Here is a 22,819-nt window from a genome sequence, read left to right as displayed (position 1 = left end):
GACCATGTCATGAGTGATGTAATATGTGACGTCATCAGCAGTGCATTGCACGCGCAAGTTATAGTGAGTCCAACTAACTATAACGTGGAATTTCATTGGTTTTATGTCAGTAAAATTTCCAGCTAACTATAACATGTGTCAAACCTATGGTTTTTTTAGTGAATTTCATAGGTTTTTTAAATGCTACTTCCTAACTATAACGTGTGTAAAACCTATGGTTTTTTCTGTGAATATATATATATATATATATATATATATATATATATATATATATATATATATATATATATATATATATATATACTCCATAAAATGCGTGTCGCGACATGCAGCCTAATCGCCAGGGGTGCTCTTCGGATGCCCGCGCCCTGGCGTGTAGGAATACAAAAAGCTTCAGTAATGGGTATTAACATACAGAATGACACTCCAAGCAGCGCTGTAATCTTTAATCAGCACGGCAGAAAAAAGCTAGTACAGCGTCAGACGTGTTTTGGCTTCCAAAGCCTTTGTCATGACATCTGCGCACCTAGGAGCTTCCTATGTACATGGTTGTGTCGACACTAAAAGCAGACCAATATCTCATACAATTGTAGAGGCCATATTTGAACAATTGTAGTTTTTGAATTCTTATGTATGCTTGTTATTGTGGCTGCTACTGCCACTTTTAGGGTGTCATTATAAATACCCTGTGATATTATTAAACTCCGGTCCCAGTGGGCAAACACATAATTGGCAAGTGCCCAAATAATAAATGTACTTAATGCACATTCTAACCAATCTTAAAGCAGCAGTATACCAGTCTACATCATAATTCCAAAACAACACAAATGGAATGCTTATATACTCTTGCACGATTGGCCATAATCTGAAATATTGTAATGATCATAAATCAGAGGATTCTTGAAAACCATAATTCAAATATTTAAAATATATATATATATTTGTTCTGTACTACAGAAAAAGAATGCTTTTAAATATGAAAGTACTAGTGTGTCAGGAAACAGATATGCCAAACCTGTATTTAAGAAAAATTTGGTATGTTACAGGTGTGGATAGAAGACTCATGTTGAGAATTTCACAGGATGTCCAGCGCAAAGAAAAAAATATGTAAAGTGCCAAAAGTTTGAACAATTTGGTTTAGTGTGTAGAAATGGTAAAATGTACAGCAAAGTTAAAATTAAGGCTATAGAAAGTTAGACGAAGAAATGTGCTCTAACATAGTGCTTACTATTGACAGTAAACAAGGAAGGTTTAGAGAACCACTAGGCATTGTGCACATTGGAGACAAAACATGGAATATGATGGCTGACTCAGGCTCTCCCACTTCTATCCTTGCTGATACGACCTTCTATAAACTATGGAATAATATTAAACTCATTGAAGCTGATGTAAACCCAAACACTTTCCGAAGGTTTGACATTGATATGTTGGGCTATTTTAATGACATACTTGAGTTTAAAGGATGCAGCATCAAAACTAAAATATACGTTGCAGTTAGAGGTAGCGACATAGTAGGATGGCAAGATCTTGGCAAACTTGGTATTTTGCTCAAGCCATGTGAATTGGAACCTATAGTTGGGAGATTTACCGGTGCTCAGCATAGAGGAGGGGGTTGTGAAGATAAATGTGGATGGCATTTTGGAGAAACAATCAAAAGTGTTTGTGCAACATATTGATTGTGTAATAGGGTTTGAGCATCATATCAAATTGAAGGACAACAATATTCCTATGATCCATAAAGTTAGACAAGTTCCATCATCTGTTAGGCAGGAACTCAAAGAGTTGTTGGCTAAGCTATGTGAAGATGGAATTATTGAGCCAACAGAGTCCTCTGAGTGGGTTTCAGCTGTTGTAATTTAAAAAAAAAAGAAAAAGTATTCTGAAATCAAGCTATGTGCCAATTTAAGAACACTTAACAAGAACATTGTCGTGAACTGTCACCCATTACCTAAAATTCAAGAAATGCTCAATTCAATTAGTGGTTTGTCATTCTTCTCAATCATTGATTTGAAATCTGCGTACCATCAGGTAAAATTGACGGAAGAATCAAAGGATTTAACAACTTTCGTTACACCCTTTGGTGCCTTCCGCTTCTTAAGATTAGCTTTTGGGCTGGCATCAGCTGCCAGCGTATTCCAGAGTTAATGGATTTTTGTTGGATGGTATGCAGGGAGTTCAAAGTTTTCAAGATGACATCATGATTCACGCTAAAACTGTGGAAGTGCATAATGAACTTTTGGATGGAGTATTGGGTATCCTTGAGGGCAAAGATATAACTGTGAGCAAATGCAAGTTTCTAAAAACACAGGTAGAATATTTAGTACACTGAGTGTCAGCAGCTGGTATTAAACCTAAGGACGATTTAGTGGAGACGATTAGGGAGGCACCTGTTCTTAAATCTAAATATGCATTTAAATCATTTTCAGGAATTAGCAAGTATTGTGCTCCGTTTATACACAGATATACGTTCCTTGTGGAGTCTCTGAGAAGGTTACTTAAGAAAAAAGTGGAATACATGTGGGGGGAAAGACCAAGAGCTAGCTTTTAAGGAAGTTATACACGCAATTTTGAGTGAACCCGAACTTAGGCCATATGATCCTTGTGGTAGGAACATTATAACTGTGGATGCAAGCGGTATAGGATTAGGTGCGGTCTACAGTCAAGTTGTTGATGGCAGAGTATACTGTGGCTTTGATATCAAGAACACTTAAAGATGTTGAAAAGAGATACAGCACTGTAGAAAGGGAGATTTTGGCAAGTGTATGGGATGTTGAGAAGTTTCTTATGGGACAAGAACTTTGAGATTGTTACTGACCACAAACCATTACTTTACATGTTTGATGGTTGTGGCAGGGGAACCAGTATGCCATCTTCCATATTGATTTGATTAATTTCTATGTTGCATGAGTACAACATTGAGGTTAGACATATAGCAGGAGGATTAAACAGGTGTGCGGATTGGCTGTCCAGAATGCCTATTTCAGACATGCAAGAGGAAAGTGTTACAACTGAAGATGAGTGTGTTGTTGCAGCTGTAGATGCTGTTAATTATTCTCAATGCATGATTACAGAGCAAGAATGGAAGTAGGATTTGCAAAAGGACAGTTTTACAATGTGTTTGTGAGTTTGGGATGAGTGGATGGCCTTGTATCCGTAATTTGGATCAAACTATGAAAAGTTACATACAGGTGTTGGATGAGTTGAGTATGGAAGGTGAAGGTCTAGTAGGCGTGATTTGTTTATACCACCTTTCACTATAAGAACAAAGTTAGCGAAGTTAGCCCATGCATCCAGGAGCAACAGCAGCCAAGAAATTGCAGAGAAAACATTATTGGTGGCCGGGAATGGACACTGATGTTGATGAATGGATTGACAGGTGTGTGAGATCGGATAAACACAGGAAACTCAGTAAGGAACATATGCATTTGGTGAAGATACCAGACGGTCCATGGAAGAAACTTGGTCTAGATTTTGCAGGACCTTTTAGTGTGCTAAAGGAAGAAAAGTGTTATTTGATAGTGCTGACTGACTATTACTCAAAATGGACACATTATGAGTTTAGCTCTTGCATTGCAACGGAAACTGTGATTGATTACTTGAGTAGAATTTTTGCTATTGAAGGTATCCCTAACATCATAGTTTCGGATAAAGGAACCCGGCTTACATCTAAATAAATGTTGGATTATCTGACCAAAGTGGTTGTAAAACGAGAAAAAACACCACTGCATAATGCCTCTTCCAATGGTCTGGTTGAGAGTCAAAAGGTTTCTGTAGGACGGCATTCAATTGGCTTTAGCTTCAAATTTCTTTGTCACAAGTTTTTTGAGAGATAAGGTAAGGTTTCTAGATATAATAATACTCCTCACTCTGTAACGAAACAAACTCCTTTCTTTTTGATGAGAGGGAGAAATGGTTGCAATTAACTCCTGAGATAAAGAGACAATCCGATGGTTTCACAGAAATAAAAGATGTGGATTTAGAGGTTAAGAAGAGTTTGACAGAGAAACAGTTAAAGGTAAGGAGCTACCATGATAGCTTACTCAGAACAACAGCAAAAAAAATAGAAGTTGGTGATTGGGTTCTTGTCAGGAAGCCTGTGAAAGTGCAGAAAGGCAGCTCAGTTTTCTATCCTCCAAAACAAATCATTAGAGTTACAGAAAGTGCTGTTTTACTTAAAGATAAAGGCTGGTGGAACAAGAGCGCTGTTGTATTACTTAAACCTGGTCAGGAACTTTTGTTTAATACCATGGAAAACTTAGATGATGACCCTGATGTGCACCGCTTTGTAAATATACCTGAAGAACTGGGGGAAATGTTCTCAATCAACAAAGAAATGTTACCCCAAAAAATACAAATGTTGATATGGTTGAAGAGTGTGCTAAACATGGGACTGGTGAGGAGGTTCATATACCGAATGAAAATTCAAAGGGTGATGGCGTGAGATTGCCAGCTCAGAAACATCATACTCACCTGGGCTCTTAAACATTCACACCTTGAACTGGTAATCAATTTTATCTGCCTGCCTATCGGATTTTTATTCACCTTAGGACTTATACCTGTATAAGATGACTTACCAAATCCTTGTCACTTATGCTCTAAGTCCTAATTCTTATGGATCAAAAGGACTTAGAATAATATGTATAACATTTATTTTCATGGAATAACCACAGACTTGGGAAAAGATTTAAAACACTTTCTCTATGCAAAATTGTATGAGTCAGCCCCTATAACAGTGAAATTAGGGAATTTGCAAGTAAGAAAATAATTATTAAAGCAAAAGTCTTGCAAGACTCAAAATATATACTTTTAGACATAGGTACCAGGGAAGGGTAAAAAATGGAAACAGTACAAGGACATACCACAAAGTTTTATATTTACCTACAATGGTGCGAGTCCCAACCCTTGCCAAGGGCTGGGGCAAGAAACGGCTCCCGACTAACTAGGTGCCAACAGGACAAGACAGGTGCAGGACAGGACAGGACCTCCGCTAAGTGCAACGTCAGCGTCACACCCCTCTCTGCGGCTACTTTCGAAATCCCTTCTGGGTGACAGAGTCTACTCCATCAGCAATTTCCTGATTCTTCTTTCAGAGTGCTCGACCAGCCCTCTGAAGTCTGCGGCATAAACGATCTTCTTCAGCATACGTTGGGTCAGTGACAGGTCTGTGACAAGTCAGACAATCTAACTGAATAAACCTACCTTAGTTATACCATTTCAGAGTGTGTACCAACCCCACAATGTTGCAAATTCTATGTGTTCCCTTTATTTGATTGGTCAGAAAGATGAGGAGAGGTCATCGCACCATACCAGTATGAGGTCATTTTGCATTGATTCTAATTCCTACCCATAATTTACTTACCCATGCATTTTTATTCCTCCCAGCAATATTATTTAATTTAATATACAATGTATAAAGTTGTGTGCTTTCTCTTCCTCTAGCTCCGGTTCACTAGGTAAGATTCACACGAACATCGCAAATAAGATGGGAACTGGCATCAGTTCAATGACAAATGCTTCGAGGATTTCGTTGTCATCTGCGCATCACCAAGAGATTCAAAATGGAGTTTGCAACCCCCTTCAGGCCCGAATTCGAGCTATCAAGGAAGTCAAAGAGAGATACATTAGAATACAAAAATTAATTAATGCACGGTATACCACTTATTTCTACTCTAAACCCATTACTTTATTTTAACTATAGCATTAATGGTTAGCAGAACACACGTTTAGTTCAAGCAAGGCATATGCTTTAGCATGTGAAGTTTGAAGCAGCCATCTTTGGTACTACTGCGTAGCTGCAAGAAATTCCCACCAAAAACAGGGATACGTCACACTACATAGATGTAGTAGACGCATGCGCAAATGGTTCCCGCGTTTTTCAGCGCCCATTTTAATACACTTGGGTTACTGTTAATAAAAACCCATAGAAAAGCTTCCCCTAGATACTAGAAATGTCGTGTAGTGCAGTTTTAGCAATCACAAAATATGTTGGTTAATAAGTTACACGTTATTTCGATAGGATTGAATACAAGCAAGTTTCTTTACATATGAAACCTTGCTCTATCAACGGCACATCAAGACAGTGTAATGTTAAGAGAAGGAAGCTAGTTTTACCTGCTAAATTGAATGACTACATTTTGAATTGAATTATATATTTTTTTTCTTGTATTTATTTGATTTTTTTGCTAAGGTAAGGAGGTGTTGCATTCGGAAAGTACATGCAGCCATGTTCATGACATTCACCTATTGGTGTCATGAACAATGTCATAATGCAGTGTGTTCTAATTGGTGTCATGAACAATGTCATAATGCAGAGTGTTTTAAAGTTCTTATTTGAGAGGTTACGTTTTACTGGTTGCTCATTATTCGCTTGATTCTCACGGAGCTACACCATTGCTGTGGCGCTGGCTTGTGGGCCCATTTTGTTGTTACTTTTACAATAAAGGTATTTCTCCTCTCAACGTGTCTACGCCTTGGATTCTTCGGACACAACAGCGTTCCATATAAAAACGCGGCATAAGGAGCCTCACAGGCATCACCCTAAAACGGATCAGGACCATCTGGCCAGATTTTCCGCCTTACTTTTGTCTAGACAAGTCACTTTAAACTCCACGTGCCCCAAAAATAAAAAAATAAAACAAGTCTGATGTTAAATAATAGGCGCTTCAATGCTCATGGGTCGCGTTCGCTCTGTTTAAAACTGCAAAAGCGTACTGAGAAAGCCTGGGGACGCCCTCCTCAACCTGAGCCGAGAAAGAGTCGAAGTATTCTCTGGAACGTTCCTGTTGCCGGAGAAACAGGCGCCTCAATCGCGCGCTACCACCCGGGTAACCACAGCTCGTCTCCCGGCTGGCTGACACATTAGCCTATAGTCACGCACGTAACAGGCACGCTGGTTCCTGAATGGTCGGTGATGTCTCGTGGCTGACAGAGCCGGAAGTTGTTCCGCTGCAGTGTGAACATCAGGCCGCATCAAGTACCTTTCACAGAGGCAGGAAAGTGAAGATACCCGGACACCGATCTAGAACACCGGGGACTCGGCGTTGTGAGTGTTCTAGGTAGTGGACCTAGCTCGACCAGAGCAAAAATGACCGACACCGAAGAGAGGTTTGACGGGATGCTGATGGCTATGGCGCAGCAACACGAAGGGGGAGTCCAGGAGGTGAGAGGTCATGTACAGGGATTGGTGGCTCCAGGGCTATTTATTTATTTATCTATTTATTTATGCATTTTTATATAGCGCGGACTTTACCCGAAGGCGTCAGAGCGCTTCACAATAGGAACACAAATGAAACATGATCAGAACATTACACAGGAACCGATTGCAAAAGTAGACGTTACATTGCATAAGGTAAAAGTGACAATTGTGAGCAAATAAAACACCTGAGGTAGTAAAAATTGTGAGCAACCAAAAATACACGAGGTAGGAGAGAGTGCACAAGAGGAAAAAGTGACAAGTGTGCAGGATATAAGAGAAAACAAGGTATAGTTAGAGGTATAATACTGCAATATGAGCTAGATACTCAGGCACAAGAACAAACGTTACATAGGCAAAGGTGGCCCTTGTGCAAGTATCAAAGGCAGAAACATGTGAGAGGTAGCAAACCGTGTGTTACAAGGGCCAAGTGGTGTGTGCATGTTACAAAGGGTACCAAACACAGGTATATGGAAAATACTGCATACAAAAAGGCAGGCATTCCAACCACAAGAACACACTGGGAAAGCACTTCCATGGTCATGGAGAGTAGAGTTTTCAGTAGTGGGAGGTCTTCCTTCAAATACCAAAGAGGACGTGAATTACTTTTGGAGGTGTCTCTGGAGGCGGAGAACTTTGAGGTCCCTTTTGAAGGCCTGGGAGGAGGCCGTGGTCCGGAGCTGAGGCGGTAAGGAGTTCCAGATTCTCACTGCGTTGCCTGAGAAGGATTGGGCCATCGTTCTTTCCTTCTTGAAAGTGGGAGGTTCAAGCAGTAGGTTCTCCGCAGTGCGTGAAGGTCTAGAGCCTCCAGAGAGTTTCAGTTTATTCACCAGGTAGCGAGGAGAGGAGGAGTGCAAGGCTTTGTGGGTGATACAAGCGGTCTTGTAGATAGCTCTAGCCTCGAAAGGAAGCCAGCGGAGGGTGGATAACATCGGTGTGATGTGATCGCTTCTTTTGGCCCCATAAATGAACCGAGCTGCTGAGTGGAAAACCGACTTAAGTGGAGACAGGTGAGATTTGGGGAGGCCAGTAAGGAGAGAATTGCAGTAGTCTAGTCTGGAGAGGACCAGCGATTGCACCAGGGTTATAAGGTCCTGCTCCGGGAAGAAGCAACGGATTCCCCAAAGAAGGCGCAGTTGGTATCGAGCAGATTTTGCAATGGAATTGATGTGGGGAGTTAGATTTAGTTTTTTGTCTAGTATGACACCAAGGGATTTTGCGCTGTCAACAATGATGGGTTTATTGTTTAGTAGATTCATCTGATCCATCCATGATTGAACCGGGGGAGGAGAGAGTGAGGAGGAGAAGAGGATAAATTCAGTTTTGGAGGGATTCAGAATCAGTTGATGCGTTGACATCCAGTTTTGAATGGAGTCGAGAGTCGAACTTAGGAAGGAGAGGTCATGAGTGGAGGCAACCTTGAGGTACAGTTGAGTGTCGTCTGCATAGAGATGATAGTGAATCCCGGATTTGCTTAGGAGATTTCCCAGTGGTTCTAAATAGAGATTGAACAATGTGGGTGCAAGTATAGAGCCTTGGGGGACACCTTGACCTACCGCCACTGGAGAAGAAAGACTGTTCTCTATTTTGATCATTTGAGATCTGTCCGAGAGGAACAATGCAAACCATTTAAGCACAGTGCCCTCCATGCCCATTCTCTGTTGAAGAATATTGAGGAGGGTATTGTGATTGACAGTGTCAAAGGCTGCAGACAGGTCAAGGAGAATTAGAAGACAGGACCCCCCCTGAATCGAGTATCCTCAGCGCGTCATCAACCACTTGCAGTAGGGCTGTTTCAGTGCTGCAGTTTTGGATGAATCCGGATTGACAGTTTTCAAGAAGATCATTGCCCTTGATATGACGATAGAGTTGTTTTGCTACACATCTTTCCGTGATCTTCGCAAGAAAGGGAAGGTTAGTGATGGGGCGGAAGTTGTTGAGGTTATTCGCATCAGCAGTGGGTTTTTTAAGCAGAGGGGTGACCTGCCCAGTTTTGAAGGAGACAGGAAGGGAGCCTTGCCAGAGGGAGAGGTTGATCAGAGTGGTCCAATAGGGAAGGGACTGGGTATAGAAGTCAATGGCACTGGGGATAGGGTCAAGAGAATGGTTGGAGGGCTTTGTTTCGCGTATGCACTTGAGAAGGGCATCCTCAGATATGGGGTCAAAGCTCTGCCAAATGGCTAAGGATTTGGGCTCCTCTGGAGGGGTAGGATGAGCGACCTGATCCACAAGTGATTTCACTTTTTCATCGAAGAACATAGTGAAATCCGCTGCTCTCTTTGTAGAATCCTCCACCTTGGAGGTTGGGGGGGGGGGGGGGCAACTAGGAATCTTGATGAGATCGAAAAGTTTTTTGGGTCTATTTTTAGCAGAGTCAAGGAGGGTTTTGAAGTGCGCCGCCTTCTCAAGGAAGATGTGTTTGTGGTACTTGGATCTTGCTGAGCGAAGCATGGCAACATTGTCAGTGGAGGGCACTTGCCTCCATTGTTTCTCCAGGAATCTTAGCTGCTTCCTTTCCTCATAAAGGGATTTGTTGAACCAAGGTGCTGAGGGAGTGGGCCTTGTCCTTTTGCTTTTGAGTGGAGCGACGTTATTAATTTCAGCTGCAAGAACTGTGAGGCATTGGGAGGTGAGATCGTCCACAGCTAGGTTCGGGTCTAGCCTTGGAAGTGATAATAAAGCCGATTCCCAGAGGGGACCGACATCAATATTTTTGGCGTCACGGAACCAGGAGATGGCCCTCTTGGGTTGGCCAAGAGTTATAGAGTGTGAAAGTTGAAGAGAGAATGGGACGAGGAGGTGGTCAGACCAGTCTACATGAATTGGGGTAGTGGTAAAAAGCATGCCTGCTTTAGAAATAACAAGGCCCAGGATTGCGCCCTTAGAGTGTGTTAATTCAGAACAGTGTTGAATAAGATCATTTGCAGAGAGGAAGGAGGCCAGAGAGTTCGCAGAGGAGTCTTGCGGTACGTCCCAGTGGAGATTGAAGTCACCCACGAAGGTCTGATTGACACTTTGCGAGTATTGGTCGCTGATGAAGTCAGTGAGATCTTCCATAAACGAGGGGCCACTACGGGGCGGGCGGTAAATGACATGGAATCTGAGGGGTGAACGGTGTTGCAATTGAAGCTCAATAGAAAGGCATTCAAAGGTGTCGGAGTCTATTGGTTGGGTTGTTGGGAAGAGTAAATGTGGGAGTGCTGGATTAATTGCAGGTAAAAGCCACATTATGTTGATGTGGCACAGGCACTGATAAATGGATGGTTGTATGTAATGCTGTATATTACTACTCGCCTAACAGCGTTTGTTTACAAAAAAAAACTTGTGAATTTACAGTGGACTTACTACCCGCAAACTGCTTCCTAGTGGTTTGCTTTATTGCCACACTCAATTTGCTTGTATCTTATTTGATGGCTTGCCTTCTTCTTTGTTTCTCCCCCGAAACATAGTTTCTTTTGCAACGTTTTGTTTTGCTGACTTGTTTCCTTCCTCTGCTTACACTTAGAGTAGTGCGATTTAGTTTTTTTTTGGTAAGCACTCCATGAGAGTGCATTGTTTTTTCACAGGGAATAAGTCCTAAAAAGAGAAGTGGGGGGACTAACTAGGCTAGGCAGTATGCAATTGCTATCATGACGCGTGCAATTACAGCGCATGATGCCACGACGCGTGACATTGTATGGGACATCACAGGAAGTGACATCAGATATTAAGACTTCATACATGAACATCAGGTATATCATGAGTACATTTAAGCGCATTATAAGATTTAATAAATTAATTTGTTGTCAGGGAAGCGCCAAAAAAGCTGCGCAATCCCGACCCAATATGTGGGCCTCAACTAATACATTTATTTTTTAAGCCCTGCCACAAAGAAATTGGCAACCAGGAGAAGCATGTATAAAGGTGCCCAGTAAATCTCAGGGAATAGTAATAATGGTGAGATAACTCTAGAGTTTAACACATTTGTTGGAGAGATCTGTGATTAGTGAAGTCCAATATTTGAATCAAAGTAGTATAAGGTTAATATGTCTTCTGCATAGCACATCACGTAACATGCAGATGACACTTTAATTTTATGTAGATAGCAAAGTGGGTTACTGCTTTTAACAAAGAGATTCTTTTGTTTCAAGCAGTTCCTAAATTGTAATCCTATTAATTTTTTATTTTTTTGGGTGGGATATTCCTTTTTTAAAAAAGTTTTTATTTATTACGTTCAAGGCATTGCATACAATCAAGATTGCAAAACTATAAATGACGAATCAATCTCCCATCCCCTCCCAGGCAGACAGCTATACCATAATCGCCACTCTTCCGTGATATAATACATTTTTTGCACGTCATAGAAATAACAACCAGTAAGAGCAATCCCTGAGACACCTGCCTGAAGGTCAGGTAGCCAGTTGAAGTAGGAGTGCAAAACCCATCAGGTTCAGGACTTTTGCAGTTCGAGTAGGAAACAGCAGCACATAGGGCAGCACATTTAAAATATGTCAGGGTGGGACATCAAATAGGATGTAATAGGGTCCAAAAATCCTTAGGGCGGGATGACTCCGGTAACTCCTCCTCATACACCTGCAATTGATCTCTACAATAAACTAAATCACAAAGCCACTGCTTTTCAGTAGGGCAGACCTTGATTCCCCATCGCTGCGCCACCGCCCTTTTTGCAAATAGGGTGGAGATCGCAACAGTACGTATGCTAGCTGGTAATCCTATTAATTTAACACAGTGAGCTATGAAGGACATGTGACTCCTACACCTTGTAATCCTGTCTCATGTAACTCATCTTGTACATTGATTTACACGTACATGATTTATTGTCAATGTATAATTTGTATGTTACGTACAGAGCTCTGGCACCCTGCATTGTGTAGCACTATTAAAATAAATAAAATAGTGCTACTGAAATTATTTGAGTAAATACAGGGTCAGACCAACACATCTGACATTCTTACAGTGCATGTGTCTCTTATATACAGGGGCTGAACAAAGGCAAAAAAAAGTATGCCTCTCTTAAGTACCTGTGAAGAGATAAGCTGTGTGCGCCTTTGTTTTCCCTCCGTAGTATTTACATTTAACCCTTTTGGATGCGTCGGACGGTCCCTGGCCGTCCGACGTCACGGGTGGCGTGTGCGTCGGACGGCATTTGCGCACTCCTGAAATTTTCCGCATTGTGGGAAAATTTTGCCTGCAGTTAAAGGGTTAAGTGTGAGGTTCCAGGTCGCCTCCATTGAGGATATTCAGACAAAAGGAAGCCTGGTGGCCCCTTAACTTCACCCCAGCTGGAGGTGAAAAAAAAGCTCCCTTCTGCCTGCACGTTGCTGCTGGGAATTAAAAGCAGAGAACGTACAGGCGCTGCTGAACGTGTCCCGTAAGACACTGTGACAAGTTCAGCAAATTTCTGTGGGACCCAACTTCTTGGCAGGGGGTACGGCATCCACCCTGTGAAAAGATTTGGTGGATGCCATGTACCTGAGTATACCCCTGACCTGTGCCCTGGTTTTTCAGCTCTCTCCTTCCTGTGCTTTTCGTAGTGCCAAATAACTCTGCTCTTGCTTCATGTTGCCCTCTCTCTGATGTACTTCCACCAAACATCCCCACCCGGCTTTATTTTCTCTCTTCCCTTGTGCGCTTCTCTCCCCACTCCATGTTGCTCTCTTCCTCATGTGCTGTTTGCTCTTTTTCTTGTGTGCTTCTTTCCTTGCTAAGTAAGCTCCCCTGCCTTTTGGTGTTCTTTCAATTGTATGCTTTTCCCTTGCCCCGTGTGTTGCTCTCTCTCTCTGCTTGCTGGTTTCCCATTTCCACTACATTCTTTTCTGTTGCGCTGCCCACACCCACGCTTCTTTTGTAAAACATTTTTAAAATGTATTTCTTTTTGTTTTTCACTGTCGCACTAAAAAAATTATTTTTGTCTAAATTTACCCATCCAAGTTCTGCCATGTTGAGTAAGGCAAGACCTGTTAGCTTTGCCAATGTTTTAAAATAAAACTACTGTTGCTTTTTCACTCTGTGCCGTGCCCCTCTGCTCCACTCTGTGCCGTGCCCCTCTGCTCCACTCTGTGCCGTGCCCCTCTGCTCCACTCTGTGCCTTGCCCCTCTGCTCCACTCTGTGCCGTGCCCCTCTGCTCCACTCTGTGCCGTGCCCCTCTGCTCCACTCTGTGCCGTGCCCCTCTGCTCCACTCTGTGCCGTGCCCCTCTGCTCCACTCTGTGCCTTGCCCCTCTGCTCCACTCTGTGCCTTGCCCCTCTGCTCCACTCTGTGCCTTGCCCCTCTGCTCCACTCTGTGCCTTGCCCCTCTGCTCCACTCTGTGCCGTGCCCCTCTGCTCCACTCTGTGCCGTGCCCCTCTGCTCCACTCTGTGCCGTGCCCCTCTGCTCCACTCTGTGCCGTGCCCCTCTGCTCCACTCTGTGCCGTGCCCCTCTGCTCCACTCTGTGCCGTGCCCCTCTGCTCCACTCTGTGCCGTGCCCCTCTGCTCCACTCTGTGCCGTGCCCCTCTGCTCCTCTTTGTGCCGTGCCCCTCTGCTCCACTCTGTGCCGCTTCACTGTATGACCCTCTACTCCAGTTTGTGCCGCTTCACTGCATGACCCTCTACTCCACTCTACGCCGCACCACTCTGTGACCCTCTAAGCCACTTCATTCTTTGACCCTCTACTCCACTCTATGCTGCTTCACTCTGACACTCTCTTTCCACGCTGCTTCACTCTGACTCTCTACTCCACTCTACGCCACTCCACTCTACACCACTCTACTCCACTCTACTCCAGTCCTTTATATGTCTCACCACTCCACAACATTTTACTCCACTCCACGCCACTCCACTCTGCAACACTCCATTCTCTGACACACTATTCCACTTTCTGCCACTCCACTCTATGCCACTCTGTACTACTCTACTCTACAACCCATTCTACTACACTCAACTCTACGTCACTGCAACTCCACTCTAGCCACTCTATTCCACCCCACTCCCCTCCATGCCATTCCAATCTACAGCACTCCATTCTGACACTCTAATCTACTCTACACTAGTCCACTGTACGACAGTCTATGCCACTCCTCTCTAAGCCTCTCCACTCTACAACACTGTACTCCACTGTTCGACGCTACTGTGTTCCAATCCACGACACTCAATTTCACATCCACGACACTCTAATCCATGACACTCCTCCACTGTATGACACTACTATGCTCTACGCCACTTCACTACTCCATGACACTCTCCTTTGTTGCACTAACCATGCTGGTGTAAAACATGTATAAAACTCATTGGCAAAGACAATAGCTCACATCAGCAAGACCTATTGCCTTTGCCAATGCTTGTTATTTCATCTTGTTTTACCTTTTATCCTTGTTTTGTTATGATACATGGGGGTAAAATGAAACCGGAGTAAACTCATTATCCCAGCTGAGACCGGTTAAGAACAATGACCCAACTGGTATATCAAACAGGGGACTGTTCATCAAATTGTATCCATCACAAAGCACAGGAAAGGGACAAGGGAGACCAGGGTAAGGTGAAAAGGTTGTTATTTGCTTATAGAAGCACAAATTTACAACTAAATTGCGGTAACCATAACAACCAAGTGTGTACTGGAAGTGTACGATACAATAATGCTCCCCCATGAAGTGGTTTAGTGACTGCGCCAGTAGCTGGGCTGTTATAATACGTCACTAGTTGCAACGTGACAATAAGCCACCTAGGGAGCTCCGCTCCTGTGTACAAGTACTGTCAATAGAAGCTCCATCATCTAAACATACCGTTTGAGAGTAGTTGTACACAAGAGCTGAAGACTGGAGCGTATCTGACTGCCCGGTAAATTTGTATGCCAGGAGAGGTGCCCCCTGTCCCTCTACCCGTCTGACCCGACCTCAGCACACCGCTCCCTGCCCATCCCTTAACCACAGTTGAAGGCTCTCGCAGAGCTCGGAGTTGGTATCGGAGGTTTACTTTCACGATGCAGCTAGTGAAGTTTTATAACAGCCCAGCCACCGGCACAGTCACGTCACAAAACAAGCGGGGCACCTCCTTTCCGTGTGCTGCTCGACTCCTGTGCATGGTCACTTTCGCCATGTGCTCCTCAACAGCTTCTGTGCGGGGCCACCTCCTCGCCGTGTGCTCCTCGACAGCTCCTGTACGTGATCGCCTTCACTCCTCGCCAGCTCCCGTGCGTGGTTACCTCGCTGTGTGCTCCTCGCCAGCTCCTGTGCAGGTCGACCGTCGTGCCAAGCGCCTCCTGCAACACAACCAAACTTTCCTTCCATTTAATTAACACAAATCTTGGCTGAGCTGTAATCCTTTCTGGCTGCCTCCTGCAACTTCAGCAGAATGTACAGGTCACAGCATGGCTGCTGCTGACCAAGTAAAACAAGCAATATCTCGGCTTATTGGCCGCGTTGGGCCGGGCCTAGGGAAAACAAAGCCTAGGTGCAAGCGATGGGGGGGTGGCGGGTGGGAGGGGGGCACAGTGCCCAACTCCCAACCTCGCTGCCTCGGTGACAACGACAAGCGAATTAAACCCACCACCTCACGTCGTTGCACCGAAGCGCTGCCTCCTCCGCCCCCACCACACTTCCGTAATATCCGCTTTGCTTAATCTCCAAATTAAAAGCTATTTGGTGCACAGGCCCAGCGTTATTGCTCTTACTGCTCCGAAGAACATTTTCCCTGCCGAGGCCAATTTGAATTGGCATGTGGGTCTGTCCCCCCCACCAGTGAGCCTTGATGTGCTGGGAAATAGTTACGTTTTGCCATAAGATAAAAGGCGCGATTGTCTGCCCTGAGCTGCAAACTTCTGCGTGTGCTGCTGAAAAGCTGAGGTAACAATGACGGACAACCACACGCACAAAAAAAAAAGGGGGGGCGGAAGCAGCCACTGAATCCCTCCCCTCCAGGACTCCGTGACCTGCCTCCTGGTTGCCATAGCAACGTTTCTGGAAATCGGCTTGCGACACCAGAAGTCAGGTCACAGAGTCCTGAAAAGGAGGGAGTATAGCAGACAAATCATCAAAACTGGCATTGTCCTATGGCAGGCCTCCATTTCGCGAGGCCGGACAATGGCAGAAGGGACGTGGTTTCATGCCCCTTCTTGTTTACAAGAACTCTTGCCTGCAGCAGCGCATGCACTGCAACGCAGGCTTCGACCTAAAGTGGTACAATTTCATTGTTTGTAAAGAGACCCTTTGAATGCCGCAAATGACATTGTGGAGTCGACGGCGTTTCAACCTGTATAACTAGAGGTCATCATCGGGATGATGGTTACATAATTCTTGAAATGTGCACTATAGAGTTGAGAAGGAAACGGGGAATAATGAATTGGAAGAAAAGCTCAGAGAAGAAATCAAGAAAATTGAAGGAGAGCGCTAGCTAGGTATTGTATACCTGAGGTCACTATGGGGAGCGAGAGTCCAAGGGATGCTCTCCGTTTGTCTAGAATGCGTCACTTGAAGGAAACATCTGTAAAAAAGACCACTCATTCCTTAATAACCAACACTCCAGAACACCTGTGATTTATACATTTCACAAAGTGCACAAAAATCCATCTACACCCCTGGGCCGACCGATAGTATCCGGTTGTGGCTCTATTCTGGAACCAGTGGGCAAATACATTGATTCTATCCTTAAAGAGTTTTTTCCTCTCACCAACACTTTTATCAAAGACAGTACCCACTTGATCAACATCATTGAGATTGCCCATTCAACATAGAGACTGACCTAATGGCTATCCTCTATTGAATAGTTGTACACCAACATTCCCCAAGCAGAGGGCCTAGCAATAATGAAGCACTTGTTAGACACAAGTTCTAGACCCATGTGTATTCCCACAGACTTCATAATCCAACTCCTACACATTGCACTGACCAACAACTATTTTCTGTACAAGGACTCGTACTACCTTGGGGCGCCAAGCAAGATGGCCACACCTTTGTGAGGCTCTTGCAGCTCGGGCTCCCATCCGCCCAATATCCTTTTCATCCCGTTAGGAACCCGCTTGCTACTCACTGCGGTTTGTTGCTCATGCCCCGGAGAACCCGCTGTGCCACTTGGATATGACTGGCCCCCTCTGCGGCGGGGACAGGGTGGTGGCCGAGCCTCTCTGCAGCCAGATTGGAGCCTGGGCGAGCCTGAAGACACCACTGCTGACGACTGCGCTGCCCCTGTGGCCTGGACATCTTCGCTGCTGATCTCCATCCCAGCCTGCGACGGACTGCCGGACCTGCCTTCCCTGCCGGTGAGGAGGGGCCTAGCGACATCCGGCCCGGCCTGTGAGAGGGGGGACGTCCGGTGAGGAGGAGGCTGCCGGTGGCCCTCGGATGCGTTTGGACGGCCCTGAGGCAGGTGCGGGCGGTAGGAGAGACACCTGGCCCTGGTGCGGCCTGTGGGGCTGCCTGGGGACTGACGCGGCTCCCGCGTCTCGCCCACCCCCAGCCGGCGGGGGTTTGCGGATGCTGTGGGGGCGCCCGGAACGCACTAGGAGAAGCGCTCTGGCCTGGGTGGGCGGGTGTCTGACGCCTCCCTCCCACCCCCCAGTAATAACTGCCGCATGCGATGCACTCTAGTCAGCACCGACTGAGAATAGACACAGCGGTGGCCTGCGGCTTTGGCCTGACCCCGAGATTTACATCGGGCTGGCGGAGCTAAACAGCTCTCACACACTCTGGCCTGAGCGACCCATACCAAGTAATTTAGGGGGGCTACGCAACAAGACACTGCACCCAGAACTGCTGAACCGGACCCCCCCCCCTACAGGCAGCTACAACACCCTGCGGGGGGTGCGTTCGCCATGATTGCCCGCCCCCGCCCCCCTGAACTTGTGGACAAAATCGACGGGGCTGGGGCCCTACAGGCCTCATTACACAACGTGCTGGAGGGGAGGAAAGCCCACGCAGATGGCATCAGGCTGAGGGAGCACAACACCGCGCCATAAAACCCCTTTACCCATTCGGGGCTCATCGATAATCTGCTATGCTTGCCGCTTTCCTGTGTTCCCAGCGCCTGGTGGCGCTGCCAGCAGGAATGGGGTCCTGTTGACCCTTCAGGGTCCCCCGCATGCCTGGAGCGCCCCACTAGTGAAACTTGGATGACGGATGACCTGGGCTGGGGGACAAACCTCGTGGGTGCTGCTGCGGCCGCCTAACACTGAAGATCCAGTCCCATGACCTCTGAGACTCCGGCTCGAGCCCTGCGGATGCGGCTGGCCGATTACTTGCTGCGACCTGCCCCCCCAAGACACCGCTGCCAACGCTTCGGAACCAACCGATTGCTGCATCAACCTCCTCCATCACCTGGCGGACATGGGGAAACCGGCCGGGCGGCAGCCAAAACTCACCTCTGATGCTCGCAAATCAACTCGACGACGAACAACAAAGAACCTCCTCCACCTCTACCGCAGACCTCAAGGAAGTACTCTTCGTGATGCAGTCGAGCCTAACCTCCATAGAATCTAAAATGGACTCCATGAATGCCAGACTAGATGGCCTGATGCATAGGGTGGAGAAGCATGATGATCGTATTGTAGACGCAGATCGCCGTATCTCTGATCTGGAGGACACAGCAAGCGCCACCACGAACCGCACATTTGAAATGGAGAAGGTCCTCGAGGTAATAGCTGCTGAGAATGAGGATTTGGAATCCCGGTTGAGGAGGAATAACCTGAGAATTCTTGGCGTATCGGAGTCCAGCGCCACAGGGAATATGGAGGTGTATGTAGAGCGTCTACTTATCACACTTTTTGGGAGAGAGGCCTTCTCGCAGGTCCTGGTGGTTGAAAGGGCACATCGCTCATTGGCGAGCCGGCCGGCTCCGGGGGGCCCCCCTAGGCCCATAATAGCCAAACTGTCAAACTATTGTGACCGGGACACTGCCTTCCGACTCTCTAGGGAAAAAGGTCAACTGCGACATGAGGGAATGGAGATCTTTATTTATCCTAATTTCACCATTCGTCCAAAGTTGCAAATTCCTGCAGGTGAAGAAAAAATTGCAACAGCTAAATATCCCTTATGCCATGCAATTCCCGGCCCGCCTCAAGGTTACACATTCAGGGAAACTCCATTTCTTTTTAACCCGCAGCACGTTCAGGACTTCCTCAAATCTCTGCCCATGGCCTCTGCGAGAGGGCAGTCCCCTGCCCGCCGCCCCGAGGACGGGGAAAGCACGTCAGAAGTGGAAAAACTCAAGAGTAGATGCCGCTCTGCCTAAAAACGCGATATGCTCGACTCCGGGGGCACCTGCAGTGCCTCAGACATCAAAAAACTGCTGTGCTCCCCTCCCTCGCCATTGAGCCACTTGATGCTATGATCCGGCAGCACTAACGCGAACACGCTATAATCTACCCCAGCAGACAAATATTTATGTCTATATGTGGATGACCCCACCCTATATCTACAACAGCCGAATGTTAGTCTGAACCCTATCCTCCCGACTGTTTATCCTTTTTGGCCAGCTCTGAGCAGTTAACCTAAATTGGAATTAGTCCCTGATATATCCCCTCATTGACTCCACTCCCAAATATACACCTGATTATCCACTCAAGTGGTGTGATGACACGCTAACTTATCTTGGCATAACTGTATCCCGCAATCTGGAGGAACTGATGAGAGCCAACTATGGTCGCGCATTAGACTCCACAACTGAAAAAATAGCGAGATGGATTGCGCTGCCCCTGTCCATGGCTTTGCAGGGCTTCCTTGATAAAAAATGATCATATTGCCCAAACTTTTATATCTATTTGTAAACATCCCCTACGCCCCCAGCCGCTACTTTTTTTCATCCCTTAAAACTCAGATCATATGACTTACCTGGGAAGGGAAACAGGCCAGACTACGATGGGACACCCTCACGCGCCCCTTTTGCGCAGGAGGGTTTGGAATACCAGATATGGAACTTTACTTTAGCTGCGCACAAGCCCACTTTGCCACCTATCTGATGGACCCCCCCCTTACATGCCCCACCTTGCAATAGAGAATGGCCACATGGCCCCCATTCCCTGCACTGCCTGCCTCCGTACTCCCGCTGTCCCACGCCGCCTTGCTTCTGTTACCGTCCAATGCAGCACTAGTGCCTGGCATGATTTAACCACGGCCACAAAATGCACATTAATGTATTCTCTGATTTTACCTCTCCCCGGGAGATTTCATATACTGGTTACGCAAAGAGGATGCCGTCGGCTCCTTCGCAAATTGTCCATACAGATGTGGGGGAAACTACACAGGCGGCAAATTTCGCACAATGAAGATTTTTTTGGCGACACTAATCCCACCCCCCTGGAGCGATTTTACTATATTAGACTGCGCCAGGATGTGAAAGCCATCACACCTGAAATCCCGCTGGAGCCCCTCATCATGTTCCTGTTGCACGCACTTTTACAACAAACGGCCCCTGCGATATTGTACCTCACAGTCCAATCCAATAGGGAGTATGACCCCCCTCCCCCCCTTGACTCGAAGTCGGTGGGAGGAGGAATTAAGACACCCTCTTACCGACGAACAGTGGATATTCTGCTCTGGGCAGACAGGAGAGATATCTGCCAGCAGCAGATTTGGAATCATACACTATAAATATGTACACTGCCTCTACTACACTCCCGCGTGGCTACATCGCCTGCGGCTCAGAGTTAATGATAGATGCGACCGTTGTGGAGGGGAGGGAGCACACTTTAAACACGTGGCCTGGGACTTCCCATCCATCCAACACTTCTGGTTGGAGATACTGAATGCGCTAGACTGTATGACAGGATTACACAACCAGGCGATCCCCTGGCGGCGCTGTTAGGATACACCGCACCCATTGCTGTTAAAGTGCGACGCTACACTTCCCTTGCGCTTCTCCTAGCCAAGAGGCGAATTGCCTGTCGGTGGGGCAGAGGAAGGGTGCCAAAATTTAAGGATTGGCTTCAGGACCTTATCTATTGCCAAGAGCAACTACATACCTACGCTGAGCTCCAGCCCCCTTCCTCCCTCCCCAGGCATATCTGGGGCCCCCTACAGACGTACCTGCTGGAACGCGCCACAGACTTAAGACGCAACCCCACCCTAATAGAAACATGCCTTGCCACAATGGGAGCCCCACCCACTTCCACACATACTAGCTACTGGACACCAGGAAACACCACCCATCATACTAAAGGAGCAGGCTGCATCTTCACCTCAGCTAGATACTAACTGCATAAATTGTGCTGATGGAAATGTTAACTTCCTTTTTCCTCCACAGACCTTATTTGATACTATACGATAACATACATTTGATTACCCCTGAAATATACTACCCCACCTAACTCCGCCGGCCCACTGTTGTTGTAGGTGGCTTGCTGTGTACTTTCCCACCTGTACAGTATATATGTTTCATATTTACTGAATCACATTGCTGGCCTGAATAAGGATGTGGCCAGCGAGTTATGTTTTTTGTACCTTTTTTGTACCTTCAATAAAGGTTTTTCAAAACTTAAAAAAAAAAAAGACTCGCACTACCTCCAGATCGAAGGAGTCTCAATGGGTGCTTGTTTCACCCCAGCAGTGCCGTCCTTTATATCCATCACTTGGAAACCACACTCATTCTGTCCATCCAGAACCCTTTTTTGAACAACATTACACTATGGTGTTGTTACGTAGATGACATTCTTCTATTGTGGCAGGGACAACCAGATGATTTATCCTCTTTTGTCACATGGCTTAATAACAACCAGCCTCGCCTTCACTGCTGACATCCGTAAAAATGACTAACCCTTCCTAGACCGAACACTACACGTAGATGATGGAACTATTGGCACCACCTTGTACCGCAAACCTACAGAGCATAACACCCTGCTATTGTACTCGAGTTATCATCCTCATGGCCTAGGTGACGGACTTCCGTATGAGCAATTTCTCCGTATTTGGCGACATAAGTGGCGAAAGGATTACTTTCGTGAGGCAGTCATCCTCTCTGAAAAACTGTCTAATAGAGGCTATCCTAAACATCTGATCAGAAGGACTCTCAAACGGGCATGGTACAGCCATAGATAGATAATCTTGACACCATCAATCAAACGCCAAAACTCTTGCATTCCTTTTGTCTCCACCTATAGCCCCTCGAGTAACAAGGTGGGCAAGATTATAAAAAGAAGCAGAACACTACTCCGTACCTTCCCACACTTCAAGGAACCCCCCTTACTTTCCTACAAAAGAGGTGGTAACCTGTCGGATAAATGGGTCCACGCGATCAAATGGCCACCCAAAGAAAAGAGTGACCCATCAGTGACATCCCTATGGGGACTCCCACTCATGTGACCTTACGAGTAACACCAAGGTATTTGTCACCACTGACTGCACCTATCAACTTAAACAATTCTCCAATTGCCGCACTAATAATCAGATCCCCATGGATACTGCGGCATGGATTCGCAAATTTAGCTGCACAAATATGGAAATTTAGCGGCACAAATATGGAAATTTAGCTGCATTTTTGTGGCACTTTAATTTAACTCATCACTCATTTCAGCTTTAAAACAATGGGAACTGTTTTAGCAGAGTATTCCACTTTAAAATAGGCCCTGATGTGATGTTATTTCCTGTGATGTCCCTTCCACTACCCCAAGCATTTTAGTGAATTGACGCCCATGATGCTCTAGTTGGCCATGTTACCCCCTCAC

The 22,819-nt window shown here is 46.0% G+C and overlaps 1 protein-coding gene across 1 annotated transcript in view; it reads left to right on the top strand.

The window, feature by feature from the left end:
* The first annotated feature begins 6,742 nt into the window (after positions 1-6,742).
* NUDC (nuclear distribution C, dynein complex regulator) overlaps positions 6,743-22,819 on the top strand; it is a 139,212-nt gene continuing 123,135 nt past the window's right edge. The window contains exon 1 of the mRNA XM_086957615.1: positions 6,743-7,159. Coding sequence (XP_086813741.1) covers positions 7,085-7,159 — 75 coding nt within the window. The 5' untranslated portion in view covers positions 6,743-7,084. The remainder of the gene's footprint in view (positions 7,160-22,819) is intronic.

Source organism: Lissotriton vulgaris, chromosome 2_1 (genome assembly GCF_964263255.1).
Source record: "Lissotriton vulgaris chromosome 2_1, aLisVul1.2, whole genome shotgun sequence".
Taxonomy (NCBI): Eukaryota; Metazoa; Chordata; class Amphibia; order Caudata; family Salamandridae; genus Lissotriton; species Lissotriton vulgaris.
Note: the sequence above shows the minus strand (reverse complement) of the source record. Positions and strands in the feature narration are given on the sequence as shown.